The 14,862-nt window shown below is 50.4% G+C and overlaps 1 protein-coding gene across 1 annotated transcript; it reads left to right on the top strand.

The window, feature by feature from the left end:
- The first annotated feature begins 10,259 nt into the window (after positions 1-10,259).
- Positions 10,260-13,016, top strand: zgc:194312 (uncharacterized protein LOC794943 homolog). The gene has a single exon (XM_055630733.1). It carries the CDS (start codon positions 10,276-10,278, stop codon positions 11,284-11,286), a length of 1,011 nt encoding a protein of 336 aa, XP_055486708.1. The 5' UTR covers positions 10,260-10,275; the 3' UTR covers positions 11,287-13,016.
- Positions 13,017-14,862: the final 1,846 nt, after the last annotated feature.

The raw sequence follows: 14,862 nt of genomic DNA, 5'->3' as shown, positions 1-14,862 counted from the left end.
CTTTAGCCACAAGGGCCACATCTAACTCCCTCATAAATATAGCCAATGAACTGTGGCCTCAACTACCTTCTGTGGCAGAGAATTCCACAGATTCACCACTCTCTGTGTAAAAGAACCAGGGGCCACACACAGTTTAAGAATAAGGGGTAAGCCATTTAGAACGGAGACAAGGAAACACTTTTTCTCACAGAGAGTGGTGAGTGTGGAATTCTCTGCCTCAGAGGGCGGTGGAGGCAGGTTCTCGGGATGCTTTCAAGAGAGAGCTAGATAGGGCTCTTAAAAATAGCAGAGTCTGGGGATATGGGGAGAAGGCAGGAACGGGGTACTGATTGGGGATGATCAGCCATGATCACATTGAATGGCGGTGCTGGCTCGAAGGGCCGAATTGCCTCTACTCCTGCACCTAATGTCTATTGTCTATCCTCAACGACAGTACCTAGGAAGGCAGCAAATTTTGCCCACTGAGTACACAAGAGATTTGTTGATAAAGGTGCAGTCAATGGCGCAGTTAGACCCAGACACCTCAAGCACAATTGCTGGGGGATATTGGATGCAGTTGATATATTTAACACAAGGGGAGGGAGTCTAGCCTGGAGTTGAGATATACCTGGGAGAATGAGAATGATGGCAGTGTAGGTTCAGAGCTGACACACCAGCGATTCCCAGCAACTAGGTTTATTTTTGTAAAGTGTGGTTAGTTTGATATTACTTGAACAATGCTGGTTCTCTCTGCTATTTTTACCTACTGCAGCGAAGAGTTGAATGTGTCACCAACAGGTTTTTTAGTCCACAGTTCAGTCGACGTGATGGCACGGATTGACAAATCATTTCCTGCCCCAAGTTTCATCGGGTTCAAACGACAGATTGAGAGCAGTTTTGGGCCCCATATCTGTGCTGCCATTGGGGACGGTCCAGAGGAGGTTTACGAGAATGATCGGGTTAACATATGATGAGCATTTGTCGGTACTGGGCCTGTACTCGCTGGAGTTTGGATGAATAAGGGGTGGGGGGACCTCATTGAAACTTACAGAATAGTGAAAGGCCTGGATAGAGGGGATGTGGAGAGGATGTTTCCACTAGTGGGAGAGTCTAGGACCAGAGGGCACAGCCTCAGAATTAAAGGACATTCCTTAAGGAAGGAGATGAGGAGGAATTTCTTTAGTCAGAGGGTGGTGAATCTGTGGAATTCTTTGCCACAGACGGCTGTGGAGGCCACAAGTCAGTGGATATTTTTAAGGCAGAGATTGATAGATTTTTGATTAGTACGGGTGTCAGGGGTTATGGGGAGAAGGCAGGAGAATGGGGTTGTGAGGGAAAGATAGATCAGCCATGATTGAATGGCAGAGTAGACCTGATGGGCCGAATAGCCTAATCCTGTTCCTATGACTTCTGAACTTCTGAACCTATGACAGACTTGTGTGGCCTGGTCTTACTTTCTCCTCAGGCTTGCAAAGTCCACTCTGTGCCACAGCGAGCTACAGCAGCTGTGCTTCTGAGTCATGAGTTGTGGTTTCAACTGGTCCTCACAAACGTATTTAGCAAGGTAATCCAATGCAGTACTGAAGGGGCAATACCGCACTCTGAGAGGGCCAGATACTGAGTACTCCCTCACCCCCGCCACTCCCACAGCGCGGCGCTCCCTCTGGGAGAGTCCAGAACCAGGGGCCACAGTTTAAGACTAAGAATGCCCCTGTCCCACTTAGGAAACCTGAACGGAAACCTCTGGAGACTTTGCGCCCCACCCAAGGTTTCCGTGAGGTTCCCGGAGGTTTTTGGCAGTCTCCCTACCTGCTTCCACTACCTGCAACCTCTGGCAACCACCTGCAACCTCCAGTCTCCAGAGGTTTCCGTTCAGGTTTCCTAAGTGGGACAGGGGCATAGGCCATTTAGAACAGAGATGAGGAAACACTGTTTCTCACAGAGAGTGGTGAGTCTGTGGAATTCTCTGCCTCAGAGGGCGGTGGAGGCCGGTTCTCTGGATGCTTTCAAGAGAGAGCTAGATAGGGCTCTTAAAAATAGCGGAGTCAGGGGATATGGGGAGAAGGCAGGAACGGGGTACTGATTGGGGATGTTCAGCCATGATCACATTGAATGGCAGTGTGCTGGCTTGAAGGGCAGAATGGCCTACCCCTGCACCTATTGTCTATTGTCTATTGTCCCTCAGTGTGGCTAGGGTTTAATTTTAGCTGTGGGACTGACTTTCACTGCCCTGGTTCTCTGCATTATCTGCTGAGTTGCTCCAAGCACATAAAAGGGTTGTGTTTTGGTTTCGCTGAAGGCAGTCTCACAAAAACCCCCTAAAATGTCCCGTGTTGCTGGTACCCTGGGGGAGGGGAATTCCTGAGGCTGTGGGTGACTGCACGTACTGCAGCCTTCAATAGACGGAGGATCACCTGACGGTGGAGTTTGCTTTAATCCTCCCAGGATCTCATGTCCACCCTGGCCACGCTCAGGGTCCCACTCGGACCTCCCTTCTGCTCCGTTCCATGACGTGTCGGCTGTTATTTTAAGTTTAGCTCATTATTTTCCGCCTTCCATCGCAGTGAGGAATGCGGAGGAGTCACTGTGGTGGATGTTTAAGTTGAAAAGTCTTTTGTGCGTTCCGTTGCTTTTTATTTGTATGACTGACTTGGCAAATGAAGTTCCTCGTATGTTGCAAAATATACTTGGCTAATAAAGTATTCTTGTGATTTTCGCGTGTACCGAGGTACAGTGAAAAGTTTTTGTCTGCATGCATTCAAGCTTGGAACAGCGAACCCCCAGCAGGCCAAAGAGACGCTTCAAGGACAACATCAAGAACAGTCGGAGGAAATTCCATATCACATAGAAAATAGATGCAGGAGTAGAGGCCATTCGGCCCTTCGAGCCTGCACCGCCATTCAATATGATCATGGCTGATCATCCAACTCAGTATCCCGTACCTGCCTTCTCTCCATACCCCCTGATCCCTTTAGCCACAAGGGCCACATCTAACTCCCTCTTAAATATAGCCAATGAACTGTGGCCTCAACTACCTTCTGTGGCAGAGAATTCCACAGATTCACCACTCTCTGTGTGTGAAAACAAATGTTTTCCGCATCCCGGTCCTAAAAGATTTCCCCTTTATCCTTAAACTGTGACCTCTTGTTCTGGACTTCCCCAACATCGGGAACAATCTTCCTGAATCTAGCCTGTCCAACCCCTTAAGAATTTTGTAAGTTTTGATAAGATCCCCCCTCAATCTTCTAAATTCTAGCGAGTACAAGCCGAGTCTATCCAGTCTTTCTTCATATGAAAGTCCTGACATCCCAGGAATCAGTCTGGTGAACATTCCCTGTACTCCCTCTATGGCAAGAATGTCTTTCATCGAGCAACTGGGAGCACATTGTACTGGACAGGCACTCCTGGAGGAAATCCGTGCAGGAAGGAGCTGCACGTGACGAAATGGAGCTACGCTGTGTCGTAGAGACAAAGAGACAGCACCGTAAGGAGAGAGAGAAGAGGGATCGACAACTACCAACCACCACCAGTCTCCACTGCCCGCGTTGCACCAAGGCGTGTGGATCGGGGATCGGCCTCTACAGACATCTGCAGACCCACAAGTAGACGACCCTATGGAGAGGAGAGGACAGTCATACTCGTTTCAAGTGACCGCTGATGATCCAGGCAAAGGAAGGACTATACATTCAAGCCGTCCTTAGTGCACAGATGTGGGATAAAGGGCACAACATTGGGCTTCTACACTCTGGAGTTTAGAAGGATGAGAGGTGATCTAATTGAAACATATAAGATTGTTCAGGGCTTGGACACACTAGGTGCAGGAAACATGTTCCCGATGTTGGGGGAGTCCAGCACCAGGGGCCACACACACACAGTTTAAGAATAAGGAGTAAGCCATTTAGAATGGAGACGAAGAAACACTTTTTCTCACAGAGAGTTGTGAGTCTGTGGAATTCTCTGCCTCAGAGTGCGGTGGAGGCCGGTTCTCTGGATGCTTTCAAGAGAGAGCTAGATAGGGCTCTTAAAGATAGCGGAGTCAGGGGGTATGGGGAGAAGGCAGGAACGGGGTACTGATTGGGGATGATCAGCCATGATCACATTGAATGGCGGTGCTGGCTCGAAGGGCCAAATGGCCTCTTATCCTGCACCTGTTGTCTATTGTCTAACATTTAGTGCAAGATATAAACTTGATGTCTAATGAAAGATGCGGACAAAATTAACGATGATACAGGAAACTGGCCATTGTTGGCTGTTTGCTAGGTGAGAACGAGAAGCTGGTGGGACTTGGGTGGGGGAAGGATGGAGAGAGAGGGAATGCAGGGGTTACTGGAAGTTAGATAATAATTGGAAGCTAAATAATGAAGTTAGTTACCAATCAGCATTATACCACTGGCTTGTAAGCTGCCCAAGTGAAATATAAGATGCAGTTGCACCAGTAGATCCATTATCTATTTATTTCTCATCACCGGTCCCTATAGCCTCTTGTGTGTATCTGACCCACTTGTCACCATTAGAGTCATCATACAGACCCTTCATCCCAGCTTGCCCACACAGACCAACATGTCCCATCTACACTAGTCCCACCTGCCCACGTTTGGCTCATATCCTTCTAAACCTAACCACATCCATGTACCTGTCTAAATATTTATTGTACATTGCAATAGTCCCTGCCTCAACTACCTCCTCCGGCAGCTTGTTCCATGCACCCACCATCCTTTGTGAAAATAAAATTGCCTCTCAGTTTCCCATTAAATCCCCTTCACCTTAAACCTTTGTCAAGTCAAGTTTAATTCGTCACTTGCACATAAAGTGCAGTGAAATGAACTCAAAAAGAACACACAATACACAATAAAAATTTAACACAAACATCCACCACAGCATTCATCACCACAACATTTGGCCAGTCCTCTTCCATTTTGTCCTCTGCTTCTCCATTTGTCACCAAGAAAGTTCTCATCCTACAACAGTTGGCGTGACATTTCAATCGCGCGATGAAAAGTAGTTTCAATTTCATTTCTCGTCAAATTTATATATTTCCACGCACTATTTACCAGTACGTCCTGGCTGGCCATGAATGTGTCAAAAGTTGTAGGTAATTATCAGACTGCTTCACGCCCTGAAGCGGAGAGCCCGACCTCCGGCTACAGGAGCCAAGATCGCCCCGTCAACGGAGGGCTCGAGGACCCCGACAAAGAAGTGAACTTTTTTTCTGCCTTCCATCACAGTGAGGAATGTGGAGGAGTGCCTGTGGTGGATGTTCATGTTAAAATGTATTTTGTGTGTTCTGTTGCTTTTTGTTAGTACGCAAATCAAATTCCTCGTGTGTTGCAAAACATACTTGGGTAATAAAGTATGACTGTGATTATGAGGTGGGATTAGTGTGGATGGGACATGTTTTCTCGGTGTGGGCAATTTGGGCTGAAGGGTCTGTTCCCACCCAGTTGATGAGTCTGGTTTAGAAGGTGAGAAAGGAGCAATGTAACAATCACACATAATGTCACCTCAATAACTTCACAAAGAACATTTCTCACGCCCGATTCACAAGCCACTTCCCCTCATGAAATAATTCTAGGTCACGTTTCCCCTTGCTAAGCATTTCTGTTTTGTCAACTGATGCCAGCTAGAACACAGCTTGCATGAGAGAGAGCGAGACAGACAGCCACAGGGAATGGAATACAGTCCTTGTGGACCTGTTCTGTTTCACACAAAGGGTGGTGGGTGCATGGAACAATCTGCCAGAAGAGGTAGTTGGCAGGACTTTCATATGAAGAAAGACTGGATAGACTCTGCTTGTACTCGCTAGAATTTAGAAGATTGAGGGGGGATCTTATAGAAACTTACACAATTCCAAAGGGGTTTGACAGGCTAGATGCAGGAAGATCATTCCCGATGTTGGGGAAGTCCAGACAAAGGGGTCACAGTTTAAGGATAAGGGGGAAGTCTTTTAGGACCGAGATGAGAAAATCATTTATTACACAGAGAGTGGTGAATGTGGAATTCTCTGCCACAGAAGGTAGTTGAGGCCAGTTCATTGGCTATATTTAAGAGGGAGTTAGATGTGACCTACTCCTGCACCTATTTTCTATGTTTAAGAAACAGTTCGACAGGTACATGGACAGGACAGGTTTGGGGGGTATGGGCCAAACGCAGGCAGGTGGGATATGGACTAAACGCGGGCAGGTGGGACAAGTGTAGCTGGGACATGTTAGCTGGTGTGGGCAAGTTGGGCCAAAGGGCTTGTTTCCACACTATGACTCGATGACTGTGTGAGAGGGGCACAAGAGACTGCCATAAGCTGGGATCTTGAGCAAAAAACAAAAGTGCTGGAGGAACTCCGTCGGTCAGGCAGCATCTGTGGAGGAATTTGGAGAACACTGAAAGTAAAGAAGGGTCCCGACCCATAACGTCCCCTCCATAGAGGCCGGATAGTGAGAGACTATTTCTTCAGCTTCGAGTTATTTATTGTGATGTATATCAAGGTATGCGTGTTATCCAGTCCGCCAAAGACTACATGTGATTACATAAACCCTTCCACAATGTTTAGATGAGAATAGAGGGTGCAGGGACTATCACAACATTTAGACAGGTACATGGATAAGACAGGCTTAGAAACATAGAAAATAGGTGCAGGAGGAGGCCATTCGGCCCCTAGAGCCAGCACCGCCATTCATTCTGATCATGGCTGATCATCCCCAATCATTAACCCTGTGCCTGCCTTCTCCCCATATCCCTTGACTCCACTAGCCCCAAGAGCTCTATCTAACTCTCTCTTAAATCCATCCAGTGACTTGGCCTCCACTGCCCTCTGTGGCAGGGAATTCCACAAATTCACAACTCTCTGGGTGAAAATGTTTCTTCTCACCTCAGTTTTAAATGACCTCCCCTTTATTCTAAGACTGTGTGTGGCCCCTGGTTCTGGACTCGCCCAACATTGGGAACATTTTTCCTGCAAGTGGGATATGGGCCAAATGCGGGCAGGTGGGACTAGTGTAGATAGACTCATCCATGCCTTCATCTCCTCCCGACTGGACTACTGCAACTCACTTCTCCTTGGCATCAGCTCCACCTACATCAACTGACTCCAACTGGTCCAGAACGCAGCCGCCCGACTCATCACCCACACCAAATCCTGGCATCACATCTCTCCAGTCCTCAAACAACTTCACTGGCTTCCCATCTCCCACCGGATCACCTACAAAATCCTGATCCTCACCTACAAAGCCCTCCACCATCTGGCCCCATATCCACTGACCTCCTCTCCCCCTATCAACCCTCACGGTCCCTCAGATCCACATCAGCTGGTCTCCTCTCCATCCACAAGTCCAACCTCCACAGTTTTGGGGACAGAGCCTTCTCCAGGGCAGCTCCCAGGCTCTGGAACTCCCTCCCCCAACTGATCCGCAATTCCGTGTCCCTCACCATCTTCCAGTCCAGACTCAAAACCCATCTCTTCACCTCTGCCTATCCTGAGCCCCACGTCCCCGTCCCTTTTCATCTGTGCATTCATTGCCTCATACTGTGTTTTGTATTGAATTCTGTCTTTACTTTGTGTACTAGTCATGTCTCTACTATTTATTTCATTCCCCTTACATGTTTTTCCTCTACCTGCTAAATTTTTGTAAGGTGTCCTTGAGACTCTTGAAAGGCGCCCATAAATAAAATTTATTATTATTATTATTATTATTATAGGGCACATTGGGCGGTGTGGGCAAGTTGGGCCGTAGGGTCTGTTTCCACGCTGTATCACTCTATGACTAATTACATCAGCAATGCTTTGATGTGAACTGCATTTCCCAGAACTTTGACATGTGCTTGCAACGTTGCAAGCAAGGCTGAGACAGTCATAACGAGAATGGGTCTCTCACTGCTCTCAGCCCACAGTCCAACCTAATTCCTAATGACACAGGAGTGACCTGCAGATGCCAAATACAAGCCCCAAAATTGGCTCATATCCCGCTAAGCCTTATGTGTAGGAAGGACCTACAGATGCTGGTCTGAAGAAGGGTCTCGACCCGGAACTCTCAGTCTTGTGTTTGGGTGCAACGGAGAGGAGTGCAGGTGCAGCAGGCAGTAAAGAAAGCGAATGGTATGTTAGCTTTCATTGCAAAAGGATTTGAGTATAGGAGCAGGGAGGTTCTACTGCAGTTGTACAGGGTCTTGGTGAGACCACACCTGGAGTATTGCGTACAGTTTTGGTCTCCAAATCTGAGGAAGGACATTATTGCCATAGAGGGAGTACAGAGACGGTTCACCAGACTGATTCCTGGGATGTCAGGACTGTCTTATGAAGAAAGACTGGATAGACTTGGTTTATACTCTCTAGAATTTAGAAGATTGAGAGGGGATCTTATAGAAACTTACAAAATTCTTAAGGGGTTGGACAGGCTATATGCAGGAAGATTGTTCCCGATGTTGGGGAAGTTCAGGACAAGGGGTCACAGCTTAAGGATAAGGGGGAAATCCTTTAAAACCGAGATGAGAAGAACTTTTTTCACACAGAGAGTGGTGAATCTCTGGAACTCTCTCTGCCACAGAGGGTAGTTGAGGCCAGTTCATTGGCTATATTTAAGAGGGAGTTAGATGTGGCCCTTGTGGCTAAGGGGATCAGGGGGTATGGAGAGAAGGCAGGTACGGGATACTGAGTTGGATGATCAGCCATGATCATATTGAATGGCGGTGCAGGCTCGAAGGGCCGAATGGCCTCTACTCCTGCACCTAATTTCTATGTTTCTATGTAACTCACAACCTCTTTACAGAACTGGTGTATTATCATAACTAGAGAGAAAGAGACACGGAGTGCTGGAGTAACTCAGGGGGTCAGGCAGCAGCATCTCTGGAGAACATGGACAGGTGATGTTTTGGGTTGGGACCCTTCTTCAGACCTCCTAAATCTCAAGATATGCCAACTTTGAAGAAGTCCTCCTCCTTTCTCTGACAGACGAAATACACAAAGTGCTGGAGGAACTCAGGGGGTCAGGCAGAATCTCTGGAGAACATGGAGAGGTGATGTTTTGGATGGGTAACTCGCTTCGATGACAGTCTGTCCGCCTTTTTTGTTATTTTTTGTGTGACTGTGCTGAAAGCAAAGCTAGAATGTCATTGTCCTAGCTGGGACACATGACAATAAACTCTCTTGAATCTTGATGTGTGTGCAGTGTCGCTCCGGGAAGGAAGTTTGGTCACGTTTCAAGCTGAGAGTCGCTGCTGGAACTTGAAACAGGAACTGGTGCGCAGAGTTAACGCCGCCGCTGGTCGCCGCTGTACAGTCTGGCTCAGAGGCTGAGCGAGCGTTCATAGTCCTTGTTGCCTCGTGGTTTGTGGGACCGGGGGAGCGGGCGAGGAGTGAGGGAGGTGAGGAGGGAGGGGGTGGGGGTGACAGCGAGTAATCCAGAGAAGAAGCGACTGCGGGAGATGTCAGTGAGTGAGAGAGTGAACGACAGCGAGTGATTCAGAGAAGGAGTGAGAGAGAGAGAGTTAGCGAGGGGAGTGAGAGTGAGGAGTAGTAGGAGCCGGCTGTCGGGGTACAGACTCCCCCCCCCCCCCCCCCCTCCTCTCTTCTCCTCTCCTCCCCTCTCCTCTCCACCCATCTCTCTCCTCCCCTCCTCTCCCATCCTCCTCTCCACCTCTCCCCTCTCCTCTCTACCCATCTCTCTACTCTTCCAATCTCCTCTCCTCCCCCCCCTCTACTCTACCCATCTCTCTCCTCCCCTCCTCTCTCCCATCTCCTCTCCACCTCTCCCCTCGCCTCTCTTCCTATCTCTCTACTCTTCCAATCTCCTCTCCTCCCCCGTCCCCCCCCCTCTCCTCTATCCATCTCTCTCCCCTCTCCGGAGGAGAAGAGGAGAAGTTTCTTCTCTCCCCTCTCCTCTACCCATCTCTCTCCTCCCCTCCCCTCCCCTCCTCTCTCCTCTCTCTCCCCTCCCCTCCCCTCCCCCTCCTCTCCCTCTCCCCTCTACTCCCTCTCCTTCTCCCTCCCCTCTCCTCTCCTCTTCCAATCTCCTCTCCTCCTCCCTCTCCCCCCTCTCCTCTCCCCTCTCCCCTCCCCTCTCCTCCCCTCCTCTCCTCTCCTCTCCTCCTCCCCTCCCTCTCTCCCTCCCTCCCTCTCCCCTCTCTCTCCCCTTCCCTCCCTCTCCCTCTCCTCTACCCTCTCTCTCTCTCCCCTCTCCCCTCTCCTCTACCCTCCCCTCTCCCCTCTCCCTCCCTCTCTCCTCTCCTCTCCAATCTCCTCTCCCCCTCCCCTCTCCCCCTCTCCCCTCTCCCCCTCTCCCTCCCCTCTCCCCTCTCCCCTCTCCGGGGATGATGAACACCTCAGCCAACTGCTCCGGCCCGGACTCTGGGTCTGGGGACGGACAGAGTGAGGGTGAGCGGCTGCTAGTTCGCCTCCTGTCCTCCCTCACCTCCTTCGCCCTCCTCTGCTTCTTCAGCGCGGCGATCGGTGGCGCGGTGCTGTCGGCCGACCGTCTCCGCTCCCAGACCCGCTTCGTTCTGCTGCTCCATCTGCTCCTGTCGGCTCTGTTGTACTTCGGCCTGAGCTCCGGCTTCTACCTGGTGCAGTTGTCGGGCGCTGCCGTGCCGGGAGGCGGCTGCCAGGCGCTGCTGCTGATGCTGATGGTGTGTGGCTCCTGTATCCTGCTCACCTTGACCCTGATGGCTGTAGACCGCTACCTGGCTGTGTGTTACCCTCTCCGCTACAGCTCCATGTGCCCCGGCCACCGAGCCCGCTACATCTGCCCCTTCCTCTGGCTCCTCTCCTCCATCCTCCCCCTGGTCCTGGTCAGCCAGCAGCAGCCGCCCATCTCTCTCTCCTCCGTCTCCGGCCACTGCTCGACCTCCTGCCAACTGCGCTCCGGACACCAGCTCAGGCAGAGTTGTAAGTTCGCGCTGATCGGCGCATGCACCCTGTTGATTCTCTTCAGCTACCTGAAGATCTTGGCCGAGAGCCGACGGATCGGGACTCTGACCCGGCACAACCGGCGGGCCAGAAGCACCATCCTCATGCATGGAGCCCAGCTGGCCGTCTATATCATCCCCGCCTTCATCACCTTCCTGCTCCAGCGTCTAGCCCAGGCCGGCCGCCTGCAACAATGCACCAAGGTTCGCTTCGAAGGGGTCAACTACGCCTTCTTCAGCCTTGCCCAGTGCATCAGCCCCGTTATCTACGGCTTGCGGAAAGACGAACTCCGGCATCTGCTCTCCCACAAGTTCCCCTGCTACCCCCGCCACTACAAGCCGGCCCTGCGTTGGACTGTCCTCCGCCGACTGCCCAGCCCTGAGCGGCCGCCAAACCCAACCCTCTCCCCGGGCTGAAACCCCCCTGCCTCTGGACCTGCAGCGTGGAGAGGGGTGGACACAGAGAGAGAGGGACCTCGGCACCCAATGTGGGTCTCATCAACTTATCACCATCATCAGTCTGAAGAAGGGTCTCGACCTGAAACATCACCCATCCAATCCTTCCCTCCAGAGATCCAGCTGAGTTACTCCAGCACTTTGTGTCTATCTAGCGTCTTATCAACACTTGACCGACCAACTCTTGGTCGACTCGATCTTGGCTGGATGGATGGATGGACGGGGAGAGAGAGAGAGACTCCTGTGCCGAATGTGGGCCTCCTCGTCAACATTGGACTTGCTCTTCCCAACAGGTTGACAGTGTTGGTCAACAGACAGCGAGGATGGATGGAGAAGGAGAGGGAGAAACTCGGCGGCCAATGTTGATCTCATCACCAACACTTGACTCCTGGGCAATGATGGATGGAGAGGGAGAGAGAACGAGAGGGACCTTGGGGCCCATGTTGACTTTTCATCCACACTAGACCTTGCCCTACAAAGTGGTTGGGTCAGCTTTGGTCAACAGGCAGCGAGGATGGATGGATGGAGGGAGGAAATACCAACATCAATACTCGATCTGCCAACTGGTTGACTTAATCTTGGTCGAGTCAGCAAAGATGCATGGATGGATGGATGGAGAGAGACCATCATCTTATCAACTCTGAACTTGCCCTGAAAGCTGGTTGACTCGGTATTGGATGAGAGATAGGATGGAGACACCAGTGCTGATTGTGGGGGTTTATCATCAACATTGGACTTGCCCAACCAACTGGTAATCAGGTCTTGGTCAACAGATAGCGGGGATGGACAGGGTGAGAGATCCCATCATCTCATCATCAACTCCGGACTTGCAAACTGGTTGACTCAGTCTTGGTCGAGAGATGGCAAGGATGGAGAGAGGACAGGAAAGGCACTGCAAATGCCGATTTGGACCAAAGTCTCGACCCAAAAGGTCCCTTTTCCTCCAGTGATGCTGCCAGAACTTCATTTCCATCTCCAAAATGGCTTTCTGTCCCCTGCCAAGTGTAACCATGGACTTTCGTGCGGAATGTGAGGAGATGGGCCGCGTTGGGTTGGTACAAGAGGTCCACAGACTGGGTGGCAGGAGGGAGAAGGGTCAAGTCCACACAGGGACCTGCCTGGCAGAGGGATTGAGCCATCGAGAGATGAAGCTATGCTTTGGGACGTTGCTATGGAGCCTCACTCTCACTCCTACCCCTGCCCAACATATACAGCAGGGACTGGAGAAGCCCCCTCCCCAAACACCACCATCCATGTCTTCCACAGATGCTGCCTGATCTCAGAGTCTTTGGTGTTTGGCCCAACTCTACGGCCAGTGCAGAGAATGATGGGGTGGGCGAGCCTCGATGCAAGAGAGTGGCCGGCTGGAGCTCAGGCCCGTTGCAAGACCACCTTGGCTACAGACGGCCAAATTACAACCCAGCCACCCATCTCCAGACACACGTGGATCTACAACAACACGGCCATCGTGAAGGGGTTGGGTGGCATCTACTGCCTACGTTGGAGTGAGTGTGGACCTTCTAAGACTGCAACAATGGACAGTGTTTTCCACCTTGGTCTACAGACTTTGCCGAACAATAGCAACCGTTATATTACTGATGGATGGATTTTAACTTTAAATTGCAGCCTTGCTCTTGCCAGTGAGAGGTTTTGTGGCTTTCCCACTGGTTTAATTAAAGTAAGTTTTTGTTTGGAAACTGGTTTGTGATAGATGCCTGCTGGTAGGGGGGGGGGGGGGGGGGGGGGGGGGGGGGGGGGGCGCGTGTGGGACTATTTGAACGTTTGGACATTCTGGTTTGAATGTTCTGCCACTTGTATGCAAGGGTGTCAAAGGTTACTGGGAGAAACATAGAAAATAGGTGCAGGAGTAGAGGCCATTCGGCCCTTCGAGCCTGCACCACCATTCAATATGATCATGGCTGATCATCCAACTCAGTATTCCATCCCTGCCTTCTCTCCATACCCCCTGATCCCTTTAGCCACATCTAACACCCTCTTAAATATAGCCAATGAACTGGCCTCAACTACCTTCTGTGGCAGAGAATTCCACAGATTCACCACTCTCTGTGTGAAAATTTTTTTTCTCATCTCGGTCCTAAAAGATTTCCCCCTTATCCTTAAACTGTGTGTGACCCCTTGTTCTGGACTTCCCCAACATCGGGAACAATCTTCCTGTATCTAGCCTGTCCAACCCTTTAAAATTTTTAAAGTTTCTATAAGATCCCCCCTCAATCTTCTAAATTCTAGCGAGTACAAGCCGAGTCTATCCAGTCTTTCTTCATATGAAAGTCCTGCCATCCCAGGAATCAGTCTGGTGAACCTTCGCTGTACTCCCTCTATGGCAGGAGAATGGGGTTGAGAGAGGGAGATAAGATCCGCCATGATCAAATGTGAAATCTGCTGATGGTGTGTGTGGTGAGGAACTGCCTTGTGATGTGCGATGTGCTTATCTGATACAGCCCTTGATCTGTATGAAGGAACTGCAGACGCTGGTTTAATCCGAAGATAAGACACTAGATGCCGGAGTAACTCAGCGGGACAGGCAGCATCTCTGGAGAGAATGTTTCAGGTCGAGACCCTTCTTCAGACTGAGCCGAAACATCACCCATTCCCTCTGTCCAGAGATGCTGCCTGTCCCACTGAGTTACTCCAGCATTTTGTGTCCATCTACTGAACTGCAGATGCTGGTTGATGCACAGAAGGACACAAAGTGCTGGAGTAACGAAGCACTGCGGGCTGACCTAGTTAATGTCCCAGCAGTTTGTGTCATGGAGTCATACAGCATGGAAACAGGCCCTTCAGCCCAACATGCCCACATCTACACTAGTCCCACCTGTGTTTGGCCCATATCCCTCTAAACCTGTCCCTGTCTAAATGTTTCTTAAGCTTCATGTTAGTACCGGCCTCAACCAACTCTTCTGGCAACTCGTTCCAGATACCGACCACCCTTTGTGTAAATAAAAGTTGCCCCTCCTGATCGAATAGCTTAGCAATGATGGGCTGAATGGCCAAACACTGCTCCCGTGTCTTGGGCAGCTTACAACCCAGTGGTATGAATATTTTCTCTAAATTTAAGTCACCCCGTCATCTTCTCTCTCCATCCCTCCCCCACCCATCGTTGCCCAAGTCTCACTGTCATCCCATTGAGTTTTACTGTGTAACTCGGTATCAGCTATCCAACAGCCAACAACGAACCATTGTGGGCTCCACATTTCCTTGACTATCGTTGCTTTTTGCATATCTTTCATTCATCTCTTCTCTGTGTGTTCTTTATCTCTTGTTTCTCTCCCGAAACGTCACCAACAGACAACAGGTGCAGGAGTAGAGGCCATTCAGCCCTTCGAGCCAGCACCGCCATTCAATGTGATCACGGCTGATCATCCCCAATCAGTACCCCGTTCCTGCCTTCTCCCCATATCCCCTGACTCCGCTATGTTTAAGAGCCCTATCTAGCTCTCTCTTGAAAGCATCCAGAGAACCGGCCTCCACCCCCCTCTGAGGCAGAGAATTCCACAGACTCACCACTCTCTGTGAGAA

This window comes from Leucoraja erinacea, unplaced genomic scaffold (genome assembly GCF_028641065.1).
Source record: "Leucoraja erinacea ecotype New England unplaced genomic scaffold, Leri_hhj_1 Leri_51C, whole genome shotgun sequence".
Classification (NCBI taxonomy): Eukaryota; Metazoa; Chordata; class Chondrichthyes; order Rajiformes; family Rajidae; genus Leucoraja; species Leucoraja erinaceus.
The sequence above is the reverse complement of the archived record's forward strand: the minus strand, read 5'-3'. Positions and strand labels throughout refer to the sequence as shown.

Coding starts and splice junctions, on each gene's coding strand:
- zgc:194312 (XM_055630733.1), top strand. CDS start 10,276: ATGATGAACACCTCAGCCAACTGCTCCGGCCCGGACTCTGGGTCTGGG.